The sequence below is a fragment of the Lemur catta genome, chromosome 2 (assembly GCF_020740605.2).
Source record: "Lemur catta isolate mLemCat1 chromosome 2, mLemCat1.pri, whole genome shotgun sequence".
NCBI classification, from domain to species: Eukaryota; Metazoa; Chordata; class Mammalia; order Primates; family Lemuridae; genus Lemur; species Lemur catta.
This window is the reverse complement of record NC_059129.1, coordinates 17,868,873-17,892,051: the sequence shown is the minus strand read 5'-3', so window position 1 is coordinate 17,892,051 and position 23,179 is coordinate 17,868,873. Positions and strand designations below refer to the sequence as shown.

The window sequence follows — 23,179 nt, the reverse complement described above, 5'->3', positions numbered from 1 at the left end:
TCTCTGGTGCCTAGGACAGAGCCTGATGTGCAAAAATAGGTACTCAACAAATGCTTGTCGGAGGAAAGACTAGAATATATTTTTGCAGCTCAGTGGATTTCAGAAATGAAATGGCAATTTGAGGAAGGGAGTAAAATGCCCCGTCATCACCCTTGTCAGCCACTAAACCCACACAGATGCTGAGCTAGGGCTGCACGGACTTCTGGGATTTTATACGTGTGGCTTTTGCTGCCCCAGGTGATGATATTCAAATATTGAACAGGTGCGTGTATACACGTGTGGACAGGCTGATATCAGCTCTGCCTGCCTGCCCTCACCTCCTTGCTCCTCAAACTCATTCCCAGCTTCTAGGGCCCAGGGCAAATGTCACTCCCTTTAGAAGTCGGGGCAGCTTAGAAATGTTGGGGTGACCTAGGGAGATTGCTGGCCTGGAGCAGTTTTCCACCCCAGGAGAGAGACTGTTTTCAGTTCCTCCTGTCCTTGGAATGTCCTTACCATCTGGCAAACAGCCACACCTATGCAGATTGTCATGTCCGCAGAGGTTTCTATGCCAGCAATCTCCCTAGGTCACCCCAACATTTCTAAGCTACCCCAACAACTGGGAAGTCTTCCAGGGTGCTCTGCCCCCACCTCTCTGCACTCTCTTGCTGCACAGGGATCGCATGCTGTTGACTCTTCCAGGGCAGACACCAGACACCGGTGCCTCTGCACACTGACCTCCTCGCCCACGGTTTGTGTGCCCACCAAAGTGTGTGAAATGAACGCAAGAGAGACGGAAAGCAGGGGCGAGTGAAAGGATAAATAACTGCCAGACAGTGCCCCCAGGGCCACTGTGGCATGAGGCTGAAGCCAGTCCCTACCTGCAGACGACCCTCAGAAGCATCCTTTGCCTTGATCGTCACATCCTCCCCACATGGCTCAAAATCTTCAGAATAGTCCAGAGGAGGTTTGACGTGGAGCCGTGGGCCAGCTTCTGTTCTGATCTGCACGGATTCCTAGATACAAAAGTTCAGACTGTCTCAGATATGGTGGCATGAACACCTTTATTCCTCCAAGGGGCAAGGACTGGCAGTGGAGGGTGGAGCTCAGGACCTCAGGACTTAGATTCCATAGGCCATGTGCCTACATGGGATAGCAGTGTGTCACGATGAACGCTGGCCCAGCAGCACCCATCCCATACCAGCCAGCACCAGTCTCGACTGCTTCTTACCGTCCAAAGTGTGCTTAGTAGAATTTTTAAAAATAACTTCTCGGATTGAAATTATTTATCGGCAGACTTTTAGCACATGTTAAGCTTTTCAAAAAGAGCTTTGTGATCAAATTCCTTTGGGAAACCCTGGCCACAGAGACACACACTATGGATATCCTATGATGGAACGTTCTAGACTGTGGAAATGGTGTGGTGGGGCCTCTCTTTCTTCTGGCATTCCTGGGATCATTGTTTGGGAAACAAACTCATTGGCCTGAACTGGCAGACGCTGGGCTGCCTCCCAACATCCATGGTCCCTTTCTTCCCTTGCATCAGGTTTCCAGATGGTGCACATGGCGTTCCCAGCCTCCCCTGCAGCCGGGAGGGACCACGTGGACATGTCTGGCAAATGAGGTGGGGTGGGAGGGAGAAATGTGCACCGCATCCTCCAGGTGTGCCCTTAAAGCGAAGGGGCCAGCCTCCCCATAACCTGCTCCCCTTCCTGCCAGCTGGCGCGTGGAGGGGTGAGCTGCCTGGCACCAGGGGAGGAGAGCAACAGCTGGAGGATGGCAGAGCAACAAGACCATTAGCGCCTGGGCTCCTCGATGACCTCTTGGGCTGGGGTGACTGCCCCCATCTAAGCAGTGTCACATCAGAGACGTCAGCTTTCGTGCTGCCGAGACACTGTTACTTGGGTCTCCCTGTGGGAGCAGCCAAACCTGCGCCTTAACCAACACTCCCGGCATGCACAATACTCTACAGTCTGGCCACAGCCTGTCTTCCTACAGATTCCTGTGCGTATAATCACATGCCTGACAATTAGGCCAAAAAGAACTGCTTCCAGAGCCCTGGGATCCGCAGCTCTGCCAGTCCGGCATCCAGGCTCTGTCCTCTGGGAAACACCTGCCTTGTTTTCTTCTGGGGCCCATTTCCTTCCCCACTCTCAGTCCATGTGTGGCCCAGTGGTGGGGATGTGAGGCAGGCCTGGCCAGGCAGCCCATTCCGCCCCTCATCACATGCCCTGGCCAGCTGGTTCAGGGATGGAAACGGACCTACGGCAGCCAATGAGAACAGCCCTGGACTGTTAGAACAGTGGGAAGGAGGTGCCCTTTTCCTGCAGGGATGCTAAGCTAAAGGGAATTCTGCTGGGAGCTTCTGGGGACCATCCTGCCTCGAACACAGAGAGAGCAAAGAAAGCTGAGAGGATGAAGCCAAGTGCTGATGAGTTGGTTTAGGACCCCTGGATCCAGCTGCACCTGAAGCCAGCCCCACTGAAACTTCCTCTGTTTCACTCAAGCCAATGTAAATAGGATTTGTTATTTGTGATAGAGGCTTGACTCTCCCCTGTGCCCTAAACTCTCCTACCTCTGTGCCTTTGCTCATGCTGTTCTCCCAATCTTAATTCCATTCTCCCAGATCTTCTCCATGTACCCACACTCTACCTGACCGGCTTTGGGAACACTGCTCTCTCTCTGCCTACCCAGCATCTGTCCACTGCCTGGTTCTGTTAAGGTAGCAATGTACCCTGTTGGGATGGTGACATTGCCTTGAAGCTAGTGAAGGCCAAATGATCCAGGTGTGACAATGCCACTGGTTAGATGCCCCCAGGGTGGAGCTTCTGAGAAACCTCTATATTCCTGGTGATCAGCACAGACTCAGTGATACAGTATATTTGCGCCTTATCCTTCCACCCTTCTTCCTGACTGCAATGGGGATGGGAGAGCAGCCATCTTGTGAGAATAAGGAAGAAAGCTACACACCAAAGACGGCCCAGTGGAAACACAGAGGAGCCCACCGGGTTCCTGGTGGTGTCATCCACTCGTCCCAGCAGCTGCCTCTAAATTCCTTGTTCACGAGAGAACAGCAGCAACTGAAGCCACCGTCGTTCAGCCCAGCTTCTGTTGCATGCGGCACCTCCACCCCAGCTGATGATCCCCTCCGGGCACTCGCCATCTTTGTGGTTATATTACAGTTGCTCCTGCCTGGGGAAGGGTCTGAGTTCCAAACTCAGGCAGACTGGTTCAATTCCTGGAACGCTGATGCTTATTCCCTGGGTGACCCTGAACAAGTCACCTAACCTCCCCGAGTACCAGTTTCCACGTCTGTTAAGATGGCACTCACAAGACTGTCATCGCAGAGCTGCCAAGAGGATGGCACGCCGTGATGCAGTCTGAGCCCTCAGCACGGGGCTTTGGCACACAGCACAGGGAGGTTGTGCCTATTCGTTTGGCATCCACTCTACAGAGGTGGCCAGACCTCTTCTCAGGCGTTTATTTTGTTCAACGTGGCCCCTAAAAGCAAGCCAACTATGCTATCTGGTAGTGAACTGGAGAAACCACCACCCGTTCGGAGGCTGGAGGGAAAGCTGGCTGTGTTGGACTCAGCATGCAGGGGCTGGGCAGGGTGGAGGTGGGCGAGGGCCGAGGCTGTGATGTGCACGGGGGCCGCGCTCTCAGGTGCTGACCTGCACGTGCACACATTGAGAGTGAGGCCTCCTGAAATATTCTGCTCTAGGTACCTTGCTTACCTCATCCTAGTCCTGGTCCGTGTGGAAGAGGACACAAAGTCATGTGTATGGTCTCCACGACCCATCTAAGGGACATTCAAGGGTAATACAGGTCATGCATTTCCCCCAACACCCTGGAGCTAGAACCTTTCACCCCTGTAAAAGTCAACTTCCCACATGCTTAGTAAATAGCTATTATCTTGATGGTGAAGAAAATGATGTCAGAGCCTTATTGCCCTGCAGACTCTCAGCAGCTTAGGACAGGTCTCCTCTCTGATCCAAGTTCACGATGCCCTGCCCCCGGAATTGGCGCTTTCATAGTAGGTAGGTGCTGTGCCACTTAAAGCGGACCAAGTGCCACTCCAAGCCCTAGGTACATTTGCTCATTTAGTTCTTACAGCAACCCCAAGGGGAAACCGTGGGACAAGGGTACAAGCCACTTGCCCATGGCCACACAGCTAGGAAGCCACAGAGCGTAATCAGAGGCCTGAGGCTAAACAAGGGGTGGGCCAGCATTTACTATAAAGGGCCGGAGGGGACATATTTTAGGCTTTGCGAGCCATGTGGTCTCTGTTGGGATACTCAGCAGTCCCACTGTAGGTCAAAAGCAGCCGCCCAATGCCTAAGTAAATGGTGTGGCTGTGTTTCAACAACGCTTTATGGACAAAAACAGGCTGAAGTTGGATTTGGCCCAAGGCTGTAGTTTGTGGGCTGACCCTTGTTCTAAATTCCCACACTGTACCGCCTCCCGCAGGCGCACTGAAGAATACATGTGTCCATCCTGGGCTACAGTGGCATTTGGAGAGCGTGGATGGGGTTAGAGAATTTTCGGAGACTATCTAACACACAAAAAGGAGGCAGGGGCTGAGCTACAGATCACTCGAGGAAAAGATCTCGGAGAGAAAGTGCATAACGGGCTGATATGAGGCAGGTGGGGGTCTCCCTGGGAGAACAGGGAGGAGGAAGGGGTGCAGAAGGAAGGGGCCACGGGACATATTCCTCCTTAAGGAGCTCCAGTTACTCCGATATGCCTCTCCCTGCCCCAAGTGTCCCGTGCTGTGTGTGGGCCGCCTCACATTCCCTCTGTCCTCTGATCTCCCCTGCCCCCGCCCTCTTGACATCTGTCTTGTTGCACTGACCTCCAGCTCCAAGTGTGCCATGTTCCTCCCAGCTTTTGTCGACTTGCTCTCAGAGGACGTGTTAGCCTCAGCGCCAGGGGCCGTGGAGGGAATACACTAATGGAACACATAACATGGGGGTTTCTAGGCCAGGAGATTCCTGGAGGCCTTCCTGCCTCGGCTGGGATGAAGCGGTAAGGGCTTTGAAGTTCATTGCTGAGATGGATTTTCCACGATACCTCCTGGGAGAGCACACTCCGCCCCCTGCCCCAGGAACCACTCAATAATGTCCAAATGCTAGGAGACCTTCTAGCTGGGGAAGAGTCAGGGCGAGAGAGGGGGAGGGAGGGAGGCCCCTGGGCACAGCCCAGGCCTGGGGAGGAGTGAGGGCCGGGTGCAGCCGGCCTCTCCATGGGTTTCCAGTCCTTTATCTAGAAAAAGAGGGGCTGGGACCAGGGCCTTGCTACTCTAAGGGTGGCCCCTGGACCCACAGCACTAGCCTCTTCTGGGAATTTATGAAAAAATGCAGAATTTCAGGTCCCACCTCAGCCCTGGGAATCAGAATCTGCATTTTAACGAAACCCAAGGTGATTTATACATGCATTCAATCTCAAATAGCATGAGGTTAGGAGATCTATGAGGCTCTGCGGTGGCCCCTGTTGTTTCTGCCTGCCTGGCACGCATTCCCCCGTCTTCTGGTAAAAACAGCCTGGTTTTCTTTTGGGAAATCCTCTCCCCTTCCTGTCCCCAACCCAACTAGTTCAGGTGGAAATAAATCCCCACCCCTACTCTGTGGATGAAGCGTGTGACCCAGGTCTGGACAATCAGAGCGTGAGATTCCCCTGGCTCATGGTATTGGTTCAGGGGGAGCCCAAGAGACACAGTAGCAGGGTGACAGGATGAAGCAGGGAGCTGCTGGTGGCCACCCAGGTACCACATGGGGCACAGCAGGGATGGGAGAGTTGAGAGATGAAGAATGAGTCCTGTCACATTGTTTGAGCTCCTGGGCCAACTCCTGTCTGAGTGTAAGAGACAGTTGGGATGAACGCAACTCTGCTGGCCTTGGACTGGAATCAGAAACGTGAGCAAGAGCTCCAGCGCTCACGGAGAGCCCGGCTGTGCCTCTCTCTTCCGCAGTTTCCCCATCTGCCCTTCTCAGCAGTTTAGCACAACTGCACACATGCCACCAAGGTGTCAGGACACAGGTTTGCAGTCGGCACTAAGGCACTTAAATCAGTGAGTCCTTACTGAGCACTGGGTGCATACAAGGTGCTGGAAACATGGCGAGGTACAAAATAATTTTAAAACCAATGCCCTGCCCTCACAGAGGTCACATGGCACGCGTAATGGAAGAATGTGTTTATGAAGCAACATGTGACAAAGTTAATGTGGTCCAGAAAGAGTTTCTAAGGCTGAGTGGGTGCCAGAGAGAGGCATAAATAGTCCCTCCATCTGGTTTACTCTCCCGCCCCCAGCCCCAGGGAGGCTCCTCTGCCCCCACAGGGAGGAGATTTTGTGAGCAGCCCCCCACACATGAGAAGGCTCACCTCCCAGTGAGGAGCCTGGGCTGGCAGGTTCCAGCCCAGCCCCCAGGCCGTGCACGCACGCTGCCTCCTACCTTCCCGCCCTTGCAAAGGCTGATGACTGTGCTCCGGGCTTGGCACACTGCTGTACCCGAGTGGGTGTTTCTAAGCGGCTGCTCTTTCCTGCCTACTTGCAGCACCCAGACCTGGGTAGACCCTGGCAGGATCAATCATACGCCCGAAGAGAATTTTAAAAGCCCTGCTACCCCCCAAAACCCATGTTCCCATTTGCTAGCCCCAGGCTAGCTTATTTCATACCCAGCCCACACTCAGCCCAGTTCCTGCCCAGAGTTATCTGTATGTATCTGCCACTCCTCTTCGCAAAGTGTTCTAAGAGGTGTGCATGAAAGCTTGTTGTCAAGTGGGAAAAAAAAAAAAGAGCAAGGCTGGGGGCTGCCCTGTATGGTTGCGCAGGTTGTGCGATATGCAAATGGCTCCCTCTAGAGGTAGGAGAACTCTGAAAATACTGACAAAGGCAGGTTTAGGGTGGGGAGGTCTACCTTGATATGTTCTTCCCAGATTTATCTGATCTCTTGTAAATAGCAGCGCTCAACACTCTGACAATCCCTGTAGTGCAAGGTCAGTGGAAAGGCTGATCTTTCTGGGTTGTTGGGCTTATTGTTCTCACTGCAGGGGTTTCAGAACTCAGAAAGAGGATGACAAAAGAAAGGGCCCCCAACACTTGATTCACATCTTCACTTGAGAGCTTTCCGGAAGGTGCTGAAGCTGCCCAGGTCACAGCAGGAAACTGGATGTGGCAATGGAGTGAGAGCAAAGCCTCTGCCTGAATAATTGCGATGAACCTTCTTCCGAGACCTTTAAGGGAAGCCCACCCCACAGTAAATTGCTGGAAGGCCAATCCCTTCACTACCAATTTAATGCTAAGAGCCGATGACGTTCATCAAATCTGACAGCATTTTGGTAAAAGACGGCTCTGTTGATTAGGCTGCTGTCCACCCAAGTATTACAAGGCTGGGGAAGCCATAAATCTTAATCCACGGATAGCAGCAGAAAGATCTAAGGCCCAGAAGTGGTGAGGGAAAAAGGACAGTACAAGCAAGAGCCCATATATCACCACTGGCCCATCCCCACAGGAAAGGCAGCAGCCCAGAAGCCCGACACAGCCAGCGTCATCAGCCTCCCCAAAACCCCTGAACCGGAGAGTCTTGGGAAGGGTTTTATGGGTGGAATGCGTCAGCCTTTTGGCCAGCAGCCAACGTTTGGTGACACTGTGACCTTCAGCTCCAGGGATCCTCAGATCTAGGTGCCTGAGGCAGCCCCTCTGTCGGGGCAGCTCTACCCCAAAGTGCTTCCTTGTTGCTGGGCAAGACCACAGAAGGGACATCCCTTCTACTGTATCTGGCTTGGTCAGTGGAAATGGGACGTGTGGCTTGAGAGAGTTTCGGGGAGACACCACGGGTAATCCGGCAAGATGGCCGGTAGGAGAGAAGGGAGCTTGTGACGGGGAGGAGATGGTGCTGTGGACTGGGGGAACAGCTGTGGCTGCACGTGCTCACTGTTTTCTGTGACCACTGTCAGACCACTGTGTCCCCTCCTGACCTGGCCATGATCCATGTGAATATACCAGGTGACCGTGTGGCCCTGCTGGTCCCTCTAGGTGGGCACTGCCCTACGGGAGAAGCCCCAAGACTGGGAGAGGGCTGTGGACCCTCGCCTGATGGGGTGGCTTTTGAGAATTGGCCACTGGCCATCTGGGACTTGGCTGCCTTGACCACTCTGCCTACGCCTGGCTGCCTCCAAGCATGGAGGAGCCATCCAAAAGGGTCAGGATGGAAAGATTGTCTTCCTCGCTATCCTGTGGGCTCCAAACTGTCTCCTTGTACTTTCCACCCGGGAGAAACTTTACTTAGCTCCACTTCTTGGGGCTACAGGAAAGCATTCCAGTCCTTCTCCCTCACGACAGCAGTAATAGTGTAGTTGGCACACTGAGTCTCTTTCCTATTTCCAGCCCCCTTGACCAGAAGCTACAGGACAAGGGGCAGTGCTAGGGCAGGCAGGACAGCTTCAGATGACCTGGCCCCACCTCTGGTCACAGCCCATGGGCTGGTGGGGGTGCGGGGGTCGTCCAGGCTAACCAGCCAGCACTGCAGGCCATGACCTGGGAACACAGACCAGCTGAGAGATTCAGACTGTCTCTCTCTCTCAGAAACTTTCTACAAACCAGTATGGAGGGAGTGAAAACCCTGCCTGGAGGAGGCTCGATGGGTCAGGTGAACGCTGAAGGTACGAGTCAGCAGAAGCTTAGGGACAGGGGACAGAGGTGCGAGGAGAGGGGGGTTGCGGAAGGTTGGTGGAAAGTCAAGAGCTGCATTAGGCTCCCAAGGTCAGGATGGAAAGGTCCTACACACAGCTGGGGACCTTTCAATCACACGGACCCAGACGTGGTGCTCTCCTGGGGAGTCCTCGCGTTTGGACAGAAACCCAAACTCCTTCCCATGGTCTTCTAGGCCTTGCCTGATCGGCCCCTCCTACCTGCAGCCCTGACCCCCACCCTCACCTGCTCCCCCTTCCCGCATTGGCCACCACGCCTCTCAGCTCCCGCCGCCCATTGTCCTGGCTGTGCCCCACCTGGGAGACTCTCCCCCCAGATCTCAGGGCAGGTCTCAGCTGAGATATGGCCCCTTGGGAGGCCTTGCTGCCCACCCTTGCTAAAGTGACTCTTCCTGCAGACGCAGTGTAGCCCATGTCCCTGCTCACTGCCTACCTACCTGTCTGCTCTAGCCACGTGCCTCCCTACCCCCTCTCCACAAATGTACGCTCCAGGAGGGCAGAGCCTGACCGGCCTTACTCACTGCTCTGACCCCAGCACCCATAAGTGTCCCAAACTCAGTAGGTACTCAGTAAGTGATCGCAGAATGAAGGAAGTAATGCATGAATGAGTAAAGGAACCCACTAGAGTGAAAAGCCCTGCAGTCTCCAGGCCGAGCCACCCTCACCATCTGCGGCCAGTACCGTTCAGTGACTTCTGTGTCAGGCCCTGCTTGAACCTCTCTACAAACACTACTGGCTCGCCCGATCCTCATTAACTCCCTGATAAGGCAGGGACCATTATTAACTCCACTGGACAAGTGAGAAAGCAGGCACTGAGGGGTTAAGTGGCGTAGCCAAGACCAGACCATACAATACAACCAGTGAGGGGTGGAGCCGAGGTTTGAACCTGGGCTGCTGGGTTCCAGGGTCTGTGCTCTGAACCATTCCTCTGAACTTGTCTGTCACCTGCTGCCAGGTGCTCCCAACTGGGGCAGCAGACAGCCCCTGCTGACCAACCACCTGTGACACACACTGCACACGTTCCCCATCAGCAGCCCTGGGAGGTTTCATCGATGGTTAAACCAAAGCTTAGCGAGGTTGCATTGCCGGCTCCAGGGCACACAGCTAGTAAACAGTCCAAAGCCCATCCCCTTCCACTCTCCAGGGGCCACGAATTCAAACGCCCCAATGAGCCAGGTGGGAAATGGAAGCATGAGATAAGAGAAACAGCTGCCCAAGCGTGATGCCACCCAGCCTCACCACTGGAGCGATGGGGAGCGGTGGGGACTGCGACAAACAGGAGGGCTCCTGCCCTGTCCAAAGAGGGCAGCCACGACTCCGCTCTTGCTGCCGGCCGCCTAATGGGAGGAAGGGGACCAGATCTTTCCATTTTTTTTTCCAGGGAAGTAGGAATATAGATTTTTTTTATATGTATGAAATCTTTTGAATCTAAATGTTAGTAAGTGACCAAAAGTCTTTGAGTAAGCTGTGAGTCCAAAAACCATTATCTGGAAGCAAGTTTGACCCATAGACTTCAAGTTGTTAACCTCTGGACTCCACCAGGCCAGCCCTCCATATGTTTGAAATCAATTGTCACACCCTCCTCCCACTGAAGCAGTCCCCGTGTCTTTACAGTAGGAACTTCAAGGGCAGAAACTGAGCCTTTTAGATTTTTTTTTTTTTTTTTAACCCCAGGGCCCTGCACAATGCCTGAGGCCCTGGTAGGTGCCAATAAAGTCTGTTAAATTAATGGCTGATTTCTTCCATGACATGCATTGGAGCCCACTCACCACTCGGGAATGCTCCCTGGTTTGTCTGTATCTGAGTGGTGGCCCCCAAAGGCCCATGTGTGGGTGGAACAGAGTTCACACAGCACCTGTCACCCAGCACTTATCCCACTCCCATCCCAGGGGGCCTGGCTGTGTGGTAGAGGCAGAAAGCAAGTGCATTTCCTGAACTCCCTGGCAGTCTAGGTGGTGGGTGTGATTTAGGTTCAGCCTCACGTGTGACAGGGAAAGCAGAAGTGAGTGAGGTGACAAGGGGGACAGAAGTTGGCTGATTCTGTGCTGAACATGGTCATGGAGGTGACAGGGTTTTCAACACTGTCCCCCACTTGCTAGCCAGGCTACGGGGCAGGGGTCAACTTTTCTTTGCACTGTTGCTCTAGCAGGCCCGGGGTCACTCGGAGGCCAACAGTGGTGGCAGTTGCTCCCTGATTCCTGGGTCGCAGCTAAGGGGATGCTTCCTGATGTGGATCCTGTGCCTTCCTGACCGTCCCCGCTGCAGGCCAGAGCGAAGCCACTACGCTTCTGGGTGCCAACCCGGAGGCCCAGCCTAGAGCCCACCCCTCAGCCAGCCCGAGGATTTTGCAAGCACCTGACTCCTTGCATTGCCTCCTTTCTGCTTAAAATAGCCTGAGTGTCTGTCGTTAGATACTGACTGACCCCAGACTGATACGGTGTGGAAGGACAATTACAGCCCTCGAGGCATCAGGAAGCCAGGAAATTAGCTATGATTAGGCCCTGTGAAGTGTGGGACCACAAGGAGAGGCAGGAGAGGGATGCTAATTAATCTTAGGCCAAGTCTTTTAAATTGCACAGACTCTGGGGCCAGCCATTAAGCCACAGTCTCAGACACAAATATGGCTCCTGGTAATAGAAGGCTCTCAAAACAACTAGAAGAACTGTCTTAAGTGGGAAGTGGAGAAAGGCCTCATTAACGACAAATTAATATTCATTGCTGGGGACAAAAGGAGGCCTCCAGGCTGTGTGCCCTCTAGGCCTTGCTCATCAGCACTCAGATAGGCAGGAACACCCTTCCTTTAATCACAGACTTGCCAATGCCTGGTGAGGAAAAGGAGAGACCACTGGGTTTGCCTTCACAGGTCCAGGGTTCAAGTCCCAGCCTACCCACTTCCCTTAGTAGCTATGTGACTCTGAGCAAGTCACCTTACCGCTCTGGGCCTCAATTTCTTCAGTAGCACAATGAGGACATTTCCGGACCTAACAGTAAAGGTGGCTGGGCCCATAAGACACATGAAAGCATGTACTGTAGACCCATCCATTTGGCACAGTGCAAAATGTTATACAGCAGTAGTGCTCAATCTTGGTGAACACAAGATTCATAATAACAATAATTTTTAAAAACCCACTGCTTAAGCCTCGACAAGTTAGAATCTCTGAGGGCGGGGCCTGGGCATCTGTATTTTAAAACCTCCCGGGTGATTCAAATGTGCAATCAGGGCTGAGACCCACTGGTCCCAGGGAAGGTGCAAGTGACTGCAAGGTCGGGTCTCAAGGGCTGTATGAGCAAGAACACAGAACTTGGAGCGAAAGATCTGAGTGTGAGTCTTGATTCTGCCACTTCTTAGCTGTTGACCTTGAAAAGTTCACAGAACTTTTCTGAGCATTCACCTCTTCTGCTCCCTAAAAAGAGGGACACCATTGAAACTTACCCACCAGGGCTAGGTTTCAATGAGAGCAAAGGAGGAGTCCTGTAGGAGCTGAGCCCATGCCCGGTAGGCAGGGTAGGTGCTCCGAAATGTGAGCTTCTGACACAAGCAGCAACCCAAACTGGCACCTCAGTTCCATGGGGCAGGGGCTCCGTCTTATTCACCCGCTATATCCCTGGCATCTAAGACTGTGTCTGACACTGTTGTCGTGATGGGGCTCTGAGCCTGACCTTCTCACACTCCTGAGTGGGGCTGGGGTGGCCCCAGCCAGAAGGCAGGACCCATGCAGCAGAGAGAAGACTCTTCAGAGCCCAGTTCCACACGCTGAAAGGCTCCACTGCAGCGCCCAGCCACACCCACCTACTGCCTATGGTGTTTTCAATGCCCTCATTCTATTTCTGTTCCCACGACAACCCCGCACTCCTTATTCTAAAGTGTGAGCTGGGGCTATACTCTTGACTCTGCCCTGGATTTCCAGACCTGGTGCCATCCTCGGCGCTGAACTTTGCTGGGGGCTGTCCGTGAATTGCGTCTTAAGGCTTCTTCAGCTTCTCGAAAAACGGTTCTTCGTCCGTAATCTGCGCCAGAGATGAGGGAAGGAGACCTGGTAAGGCACCGATGATAAGCTCACACTTATGGATGGTTTTGTGACTTACACCTAAAATGCATGTCAGTGTGCCCAAAGTCTCATACATGATAATATTTGCTGTAGCACTGTATGTAGCAACAAAACAATAGAAAACAAACTCAATGCCTACCAAAAAGAAAATGGGTAAATAAGTCCTAGCACATCCATGCCATGGAACAATATGTATACTGTACAGCCAAATCAGGCAGATCTATATATACAAAGAACAATCTCCAAGATGTAGAAGCAAGGTACAGGACAGTACGTACAATAGGTCCATTTGTGCAATAGAGGGTAGAAGGTAGAGATATTTGTTCAATGAATGAATGAATGAATGTACTGCTGGTGCCCCGTGGACACAGAATCCTATTATCTGTTCCTCCTTGAAACCTGGACCAGGGAAAGCCTAATTCTAATGAGCAGCAGGTCTGCCTTGCCTCCTCCACCATGAAAGCTAGGAGAGCCATTGGTTTCATTCTTTGCCCTGGGGGCTAGGAAGCTCATGCTAAATTCCATGTTGAACTGCAGTTGTTCTCCTAGGAAAACATTTTGGACATCACTTTCTCTTCCTATCTTTTTGTTGTTGTTTTGACTTTTACTATCTATTAACATTTGGGATCTTACCATATCTCTGAAGCTATGAATCAGAATAACACAAATCAAAGTTATTGTGTGCCACTTTACATTTCTTACGTCATTTAATTTTCCTGGCAAGTCTGCAAGGTGGGCATAATTATTCCTATTTTATGGGAAACTAAGGGTCAGAGAAGTTCCAGTTGCCTAAGGTCTCAAAGCTTGAATGCAGCAGAACAGGGCTCATTCAAATACAGCTCTGGTGCATTCTAAAACCTCTTCTTGTAACTCGTAGAACACTGGCCTCTTACACGAGGTAGGCTGCCTTGAAGGGCATTCTGGCACACCCTAGGGACAGGTCCTTCCTTAGTCCTAAGAAATTAAAATCCTAAGCTTCCCAACTGACTGAATGGGCCCCATCTTGGCCAAGTGGACCCCAGTTGGCCAAGGGGACCCTGGAACTGAGTTCCCTATCATGAAGGGTCAGACACACCTCATTATACCCCCTCCCTTTTGGAGTTTAGACACAATAATTGACCAACATTAACGTTAAAATAGAGATCATAAGACTGATGAAACAGACTCTTTGCAGCAATAAGATACCAAATTATAAAAAAGACATAAGGCCATGCAAGGCAAGGGTTAATCTACGCCTTACAATCCATAAAAATCTAGTTAACAGGTCTTTTTGTTGCTGGCAGGGTATCACATAACAGATAACAGACCCCCTTATCTTAACTTAGGCATCCCTTCCAACTGACTCCGAATTTTTAGACAAAGCTTAACTCTCTCAAACAAGTGTCAATTAAAGAATCTCTAAATCCACCTTTGACTTTTCAGGCCAAACCAATGTACACCTTCCATGTATTGATTTATGTCTTTGCCTATAACTCCTGCCTCCCTAAAATGTATAAAACCAATCTGTAATCTGACCACCTCAGGACCACTAACTGAAGGCTCTTTGGGTTTGTATCTCCCTGGGCCACAGTTACTCATATTGGCTCAGAATAAGCGTCTTTAAATTATTGTACAGTTTGGTTTCTTTCCATTAACAATCCCATTTTAAAGATGAGCGAAGGCACAAAGAGACAAAGTAGCTTCCCCATGGTAACCTGACTCCATGAGCTGTGCCATTTCATTCATTCAACTGCCAAATCATTTTTGGTACCTACCCTAGGCCAGACACTCTTCTGGACAGACACTCTTTCTATTACATTCTCGGGCTTTCTGTGCTTTTCTTAGGGGACACATGAAATCGATTTAAAGTATGCAGGGTATGGATTAACTAAATGCAGAAATGAATGGTGGATTCAAATATTACACAGAGGTCAGGTACCCGAGTTAAGACATATCAAGTGAAAATCAGATATAATCCAAAATTACACTAGAAATTTCCTTAAAGTACTGACACTTGAAATGCAGGAAATGTAAAAGCTAGGAATTTACTGCTCTGGCCACCTTTGCTCTGGGCCAGTAGAAGCCAAGACTAGTTTAAAAAGGAATAAAAAGGCTGGGTGTGGTGGTTCACGCCTATAATCCTAGCACTCTGGGAGGCTGAGGCAGGAGGATCACTTGAGCCCAGGAATTGGAGGTTGCAGTGAGCTATGATGATGCCACTGTACTCTACCCAGGGCAATGGAGCAAGACTCTATCTCAAAAAAAAAAAAAAAAAAAAAAAAAAGGAATAAACAGGATTTCTCGTTTTTACTCTCATGCTCTCTTCCTAGCCAAGTGGGCATAGTTAACTTGTGTTCATTAACTAGTTATCTGCTGGGAAATTCATGTGCACAGGATGTGGTTCCATGGTCCCTAATTAATTCTAACTAACGGAGCTGTGGCACCGCCTGGAGGCCCTGCACTCACCACGTGTCCCCTCGGCGTGCGAGGCACTTCTGGAGAAGTCGAGGTGAACAGCTTTGCGTGGTGAGGTCTTCAGCTCAGAATTGGCCCCGTTGACGTAGACAGAGAAGCCTTGCTCCAAGTGCTCCAGCCTCAATTGCATGGGATCCTTGGTTTTCAACTGCTTTAATATCCTGCAAGAGAAATGATCACTTGCTCCTCATCGTATGAGAGTCTGGGCGGCTGCCACCCCCAAGCCAGGAGTGAACTGCTGTTCTGAGGGTGAAGCGTGTCTAATCAGAGGCCGGGGGACGTGTGCCCAGCTGTTTGTCTACAAATAGCCTCTAAAGAGGCCCATTACACATGCAGAGAAGCAGCGAGGGGGAGACTGTTTGGGGCTCTGCAGGGAAGTTTCTGCTCTCATTCTAAGGCTCAAACGCACGTTAGCAAAAACAAACGCACAGTCCCTGCCTCACGGTGGCTGAGGCAGAGAGGGGCCACGTGTGTGTATCCTGCTATCACACAACCTGGATTTGGTGAGATGATCCCAATTTTATGCAATTGCACTTTGTGTGGATAGTGAAAATTTGTTTGACGTATAACAAAAAGTGGCTTAGGGTCTAAGGCTTTGTGAGAGGGATTTCACATAACACGTTTACAAATCAGAAAACATCCTTCGCAAGACTGGGCAGGCTAATTTTTTGCTTCAGTGAATATATGTGTTCTCAAACACTCACCCTTGATATCTCAAATGGCATCATTTCGTATTCTGATGCAGTTAAGAAATATATCCATGTGTGATTATAGGTGTTTGTTCAGGATTAATGATATGATTATCACATCCTTTGGCTAAAAGGGTCTTGGCACGAGTGTGGCCAGGTCTCTAATTTAGTTTTCACTAAAGCCTATCTTCACGCTTCGAACTTGGTCCTTTTCCCACTCCTGACATTCCATTGCCATAAACAGTGCACAGTGTCCTCTTTAGCACCCTCCATAGCTGCTTTCATGTGACACCGAACCCTCCAGTATCTTTACAAACACCTTTTTACCCACCACCACAACTAGATTTATACAACCAACCAACAAGGTAACAAGTGTGCATCTTCTTTAGTAATTAAATAAGTACCTACCAAATTAGCCAAATTTAAATTTAAAAAAATAATAGCAGTCACATAGAAGGTGTGTGCTGTGTGCCAAACTCTGTTCTAAATGCATATACAGCTAATTCTCATTATTTGCTGTAGGTGTGGTCTAGAAAGCCACCGTGAATAAGGAATTAGTGAATACTGAACCATTGCTTCTAGGGGAAATACAGGGTTAGGTTCCTGAGAGTCTCTGCTCACATTATTTTTATGAACCGATCACTACAGAACCTTGTTTTATGCGTGCTTCTGTGCAAAGACGCCCTCTTACACCGTTGATTCATTCACCCAGAGCTCGCAGTCAAAAGCACCGCAACTCATGCCTGAACGAAGCTTACCTAACACACGTATTTTCTTCAGAAGGCACATTCCAGCCTTCTTGTGCTTAGGAACACTGGACAGCATTCCAGCAGTATGTCTGGGGGCCAACTTAAACAGCGAAATCATCAACAAAAAGCACAAAAATGTGAAAACTGTGGCATTAGGCATACCTCGAAAAAGACACTTGTTTACAGCAAGAGAAGGTGGCAAAAGTGTTGTCTGGTTCTACCTCAGCTGGGGATGTGAGTGTCAGGTGACTACAGTTTTTTGCTGCTCTGCACATGTCTGTGAATGAACAAAAATGCGTAGGAATGGACTGTGCGGTTACAGATAAGTAGTAGTGAGTGGGCAAATTCACAGATATGGAATCTGAGAATGAGAATCAACTATATTATTAAGACATTAACCTCCACAACAACCCTGTAGGGCAGTGGTCCCCAATGTTTTTGGCACCTGGGACCAGTTTAATGGAAGACAATTTTTCCACGGATTGGTGTGGGATGGTTTCGGGATGATTCCAGTGCATTACATTTATTGTGCAGTCAGACTTCTCTGCTAATGAGAATCTGTATTTGCAGCCACTCCCCAGCACTAGCATCACTGCCTCAGTTCCACCCCAGATCATCAGGCATTAGATTCTCATAAGGAGTGTGCAGCCTAGATCCCTTGAGTGTGCAGTTTATGGTAGGGTTCATGCTCCTATGAGAATCTAATGTTGCCGCTGATCTGACAGGAGGCGGAGCTCAGGAGGTGATGCGAGCGATGGGGAGCTGCTGTAAGTACAGACAAAGCTTCCCTCACTTGCCCCTCACTTCCTGCTGTGCGGCCCAATTCCTAACAGTCCACAGACTGGTACATCCGGGGTCCCGGGATTGGGGACCACAGCTATAGGGTAATTGCTTTTATGAGCACCACTTAGCAGATAAGGAGACTGAGGCAAAGAGAGGTTAAGTAACTTGCCCAAAGTCACACAGCTGGTCCATGGCAGGGCTGGGATGGAAACTTAGGCAATTTGCCTCCAGGGTCTTCACCACAACAAAGATAACGTCTAAAGCTATCAAGATGCTGTTGAAATTGGCAAACCTAGACATTGCTTGTAACTCACAGCACCTTGTTGGAAGTAATATGAAAACATAGAAAATGCTATGTTGGGTCTTTCCCCAGTAAGCACATTCTGACAAATTGTTCCTGAGCAAGAAGATGGTTAGTGTTTAGTCATAACAAAACCCTGACAACAAGCCAAATGTCCACCACCAGGTAGGAGGAAGCTAGGATATTGCGCGGCTGTTATAATTGTGAAGACTGCGTAGAATCATGGGGGATTGTTTGTCATCTGTCCAGAGAGGGGTGAAAAAATGGTACCTGCATGGTGAAAGCAAAGTTGGGAAAAAGTGAGTTTCTGGCCCCAGAGTGGAAGGTGATAAACGTAAAATGAAATCGGCTGTTGAGGTAAGGTGGTGGCATTGTGCATGACTTCTTTGTTTACTTTTTAAATGTTTCTTTAGTAGCTGATACATCCGTCTTTTCAACAATCGTGGCAGGAGCATTTATTATAGACCGCTTATCTCTTCCAGGCTTGGAAGACTGGGAGATGCCTGATTGTTGGGCGACAACATAAAACGGAAGGAAAACACAAGTAACTAAGAGACAATTTCTAAACATGGCAATAGCTATGCTCGCTGGAGCAAACCATCAAGGGATGCCATGGCCACCAGCAGTCTCCGGGGAGAGAGTAGGAGCCCACATCCTGGGAGACCCTGTGGCGGGGCGGGGCAGGAAATCTGATCACCCAAGCAGAGAGCCCGCCTCAACTTCTCTCCCTGTCCTCTGATGCCACGTTAACAGTCTTGGCATCTAGTCACCCGGGATCCAGGGCTGGTGCTCCATGTGTGCCTCTCCTTAAACAGAATGATTTATGAAAATGTGGATTTATGAAACTGATAAATTAGTAGATAATTATTCAGACTTGTGAAAGGAATTGCTAAAGGAACTCCCCTACTGCAGCTGAGAGCATCAGTAATATTCAGGTGGCATCGAAGAAAAGTGTGTTTTTTAATTGATAGCCTGCTTTGCATAAAAAGCTGTCCTAGGTGCAGAGGATTCCCATAAATCAGAGTCAGTCCCTGCCCTATCTAAAATCGAGCCCTGCCACCTGCTGCCCTGCCACCCTCTACTCTCTTCCCGGTTTGAGTTTTTTCACGGCACATATATCACACCACCTGACATTGTACCATGCTTTATCTGTGTATTTGTTTATACTCCATCCCTTCCTCACCACTGGAATCTGAGCCCCTGGGACAGGCATCGTCCTGTCGGCCATGGTGAGGAACAATGCCTATTTCTTTTTTATTTATTTATTTTTTTGAGACAGAGTCTCGCTCTGTTGCCCGGGCTAGAGTGCCGTGGCGTCAAGCTCACAGCAACCTCAAACTCCTGGGCTTAAGCGATCCTTCTGCCTCAGCCTCCCGAGTAGCTGGGACTGCAGGCATGTGCCACCACGCCCAGCTAATTTTTCTATATATATATTTTTAGCTGCCCATATAATTTCTTTCTATTTTTTAGTAGAGACAGGGTCTCGCTCTTTTGGTCTCGAACTCCTGACCTCGAGCGATCCTCCTGCCTCAGCCTCCCAGAGTGCTAGGATTACAGGCGTGAGCCACCTCGCCTAGCCAACAATGCCTATTTCTGGAACAAGTGGCCCCAAGTAACTCAAGGACTAGCAGGAGACATCGCTGAGTATCCTACTGGTCACAGACATCATTTTCCTGGTGCATGTCACAGCCACCATTTCCATTTTACCTGATCTTTAGAGTCACCTGTGCACAGCTCCTTTGCACGGATGAGGAACTGGAGGCTCAAGGAGTTAGGAGCACTGGGCGTCACGAGGGAGAGTGTGACTAGGGACCTACATGGTTGAGGGCTGGGGTGGTCGAGGAGGGCTGTCCCCTTCATGGGCCACCACAGCAGGGACCCAGATGGTTAGGAGGACCTGGGGGGCACACAGGGCAGGGCCTGATTGTGACTGGGCTTCTGTCTCTGGCCTCTGAGCGGTGTGGTTGCCACGGCATGCGGGCGAGCCACGTAGTTCACCAGACCACCCTTATCTCAAGGGTCCACCTAGGAGTTCTCCCAGGGTCAGCCCTGGATATCGACTTGGGGAGAGGGCATGTTTAATATTAAGAGGACGATCATGATGATGATGATCGCTGACTTGGCTGGTGGGATTACGGTGGGCTCACTTCATCCTTCAATGGCCCTGGGACTTAGGTTCCACCATTGGCCTGTTTTATCAGGAAGCCACAGAAGCAGCTGAGCCTGGATTTAAGTTCTGGCCCCTCGTAAGCCACCACCCAAGTGGGGCTCCAGAGCCTGTGCTCTCACCTACCCCGTTCTGCTGCTTCTTGCCTCCAACGCCAGGCATCACACAACAGGGGCTCTGAGCAAGGAGCGGAGCAGGGAGCAATGGCTCCCAACTGGGGCTTCCCTGGAGATGGTGGCATTTGAGTCCATCCTTGAAAGATGGCAAGGGAAAGGGGAGGGGTGCACAAAGTCTGCCGTTCCTCCCCAGGACCCGGGTGGCCCACAGGATGCCCCTCAGAACAGTGTCTGTGCAGGTTGAGGTGGTGCAGTGTGGAGGACAGAGCTCAGTGCAAAAGACTCTGATGACAAAACGGGACACTGGGTTAAAGCTGTGACGCAGAAGTGGCCGTGTAAAGCCCCCATGGTGCTGGTTTTCTCCTTCCTTCTCTCTGCCTGAATCTGCTCTTGGGGCAGATTTTCCTGTAAGTTTCCCTGAAACAACTTTTTTCAAGGACCAAGTGATGATAGCATCGCTGGATTCTTAGATCTGGTGGACAAACCTGTGTCTCCTCTGCAACCTAGAGGTGTCTATGACAGTCCCTCTCTCAATGGCCATCACCTCTTCAGATACAGGGGTCCTCATCTTTTCGGTCCATACTCGTATCTCTTTGATCATGTTGCTTGCTCTTTCATGAATCTTGTCAGGTATGATTACATCTTTCATGACACTAAGTGACCAGAATCACTAAGAGCCCAATGGGACAGGTGGCTGGGAGGGTTGTGTAGGGTATGGGTGAGGCTGTCACATCTCCAGAGCCTCCCCATCATCCCTCCTGCCCTGATTCTTTCCTGGAGCACATGATCACTTTCTGCTCCTACTGGCAAAGTTATAGGTGGCATCGTGCTTACCCTGCTACTACCCAGGGAGTTCCTCAAGGGCAAGGGTTATATGGCAGACACCTGTCTTTTTGCTGCCTGGTACCCGCCCCCATCCTCCAAACAATTCCCCTCCGATTTCCTCTGGGTCCAGCTACACTCCTTCTCTTACTCCACTGCCCAATTTAGTGGGGTGGCCACAGAATAGCCAGCAGGACTATGCCATCTAACCAGACACACGGAGTAATTGGTTCAGGATGAGAATGCGGCCAAGCCAGGCCAACGGGAGCCTCCTCAGCACTTCTGCTGGAATACTAGGAAAGAAACGCTCTCTTTCCTTTGAGGTAGGATGTAAGTAGGGTATTCCACTGGCTGTCTTGGCCATTGTGAGGGAAGCACCTGCTTGAGAGTGACTCCAACAGGGGAAAACAAACGTAAGAGATGGAGAATGATTGGTTTTGGTGACAAAATTTAAGCACCTTGATCCAGCTATGCCTGAAGCCAGAGTATCTGCTGGATTTCTTAATTTCATGAGCCAATAAGTTTCCTAGCTGCTTAAGCCCACTAACCTTGGGTTTCTGTCCCTTACGACCAAAAGAGCACTAACTAATACAGTCTGTGCCTTCATCACCGTGTTGACCTTTGCACTAATGGTAACGCCAGGCACTTACAAGGTATTCAGTGAAATCCTCCTGAATGAATGGAAGAACGTTACCCAGCATCTCTGGCAGCTGTGTTCTGGGCAGATCCCTGCTAAGAATTCATGCCAGTGATTGTACACCCCCCTCGAGGGTTACAGGCAGCCCAGACAAGCAGCCTGAGTCTTCATCTCCCTCAATGATCACTGGAAAGCTCAGAGGCTGGTTTTCGACCTGTCATATAACTAGGTTTCCGAGTAAATTGCAGTGTATTCCCACAAAATCCCTCCTTAGCAAACTTTACAGCCATTGGCAACCTGGTCAGTTTTCTCGCCTCTTGATTATTTATGACAACGTCAAACAAAACCTAAAGCACAGCCCAGCTCCACCACTTCCTGGCTGTGGGACATGGGGCAAGTTGCTCACTCCTCTGGGACTCTACTTCCTTGTCTGCAAAATGGGTGCAATAACCCTAACTGCCTCCCTGGGTAGTGTGCAGATAAAGTGAAATGGCAGGGCCAAGGGCCTTGCACGTGGCTGGTGCCCTGCAAAAGATTCCTTTGAGGCTCGACTCAACCTTAGCTCACAGCATTCCTGTTCTCTACGGGGCTCCATCTGAAGGTGTGTCTTTCCATCTGTACCTTCTGACATCCCATCATCTAGACATCTCCCTCTCTGTGGTAACACATCCCCCCCAAATTTTATGTCAACTCCTTTTTGATATAGTTTTTAATTGTCTTTGTGCTGCAACCTTGTCTCTGAATATTCTCATTTATGCTATCAGCCAACACCTCTTTGCACACTTATTGATCCCTTGATTAATGAGAAACAATTTGCTCATAAGGAACTATGGCAGTCTCTCCCCAGACAAGTCCCATGTAGATGATTAAACGATCACCCAGGTGTTTGGTGGCACCATCCAGCCTGCCAGAAACTGAATAAAAACATCCGACTCCGTGGCATTAATGATGACAAAAACCCACATTGGTCTAATCAGCACAAGCCTTCGCTATTCTAGTTTGAGGTTGGCGCTGGGATGGCGGGAGATGAACGCAGAGCAGCTGGGCACAGAGGACACCATCATGGTGTTTCTAGCAGGTCCTAGAGAGTTTATCTGTTTGGAAATTCTCCACCAGGGATGGTGCTGCCTCACGGGGGCAGGTATCTGGAAAAGGGGCAGGTGTTGTCGTCACAGATACTGTGGGACTCAATGGAATTTAGTAAAGGAGCTAGGGGCCAGGGATGCTAAACTCCTACTATAACGCACTGGACTATCCTGTATCACAAAAACTTGTCCCACCCAACATGCCACCAGGGCCCCTTTTGACACCACTAGGAGTCCAATTGGTGAGACAAGGGCTGAATCCATACTCAGGATGACACCACCTCCCCTTCCAAGACTCTTGTCTGCAACACCCCAAGCCCCCTCCCAATACACAAGGATCCAAATTAGTACCCAGCTCGCTTTCTGCCCCTCTTCCAACCAGTTTTGTGGGCCTGCAGTGTTGTTTGTTTTGTGCTTTAATTTGAATTCATTACCGACATTTTAAAACTCAGGAGATTTCACAACACAAATCTAGGTTTCCAGCTTCTCTGGCAAAGCTGGAAGACCTGGACCCCAGGGGACTGTGTTCCCACAGACAACTGGCCTGAGCTGAGCAGCTTGGAGTTGAGAGCTCCAGGTGCCCACTGTCCCCCTGAGCTGGCTTCACTCACTGCCTGGCATCTCCTAGAATTTGAGTTT

At 50.4% G+C, this 23,179-nt stretch overlaps 1 protein-coding gene across 8 annotated transcripts in view; it reads right to left on the bottom strand.

The window, feature by feature from the left end:
- Positions 1 to 23,179, bottom strand: part of LOC123632509 (katanin interacting protein) — a 167,964-nt gene that overhangs the window by 100,133 nt on the left and 44,652 nt on the right. For 7 of the 8 annotated variants that reach the window (XM_045542850.1, XM_045542851.1, XM_045542845.1 and 4 more), the window contains 3 exons: positions 15,183 to 15,352; positions 12,599 to 12,696; positions 861 to 995 (listed from right to left, as the gene is read on the bottom strand). In XM_045542850.1, coding sequence (XP_045398806.1) covers positions 861 to 995; positions 12,599 to 12,696; positions 15,183 to 15,352 — 403 coding nt within the window. The remainder of the gene's footprint in view (positions 1 to 860; positions 996 to 12,598; positions 12,697 to 15,182; positions 15,353 to 23,179) is intronic. The other variant, XM_045542853.1, reaches the window with a different exon arrangement.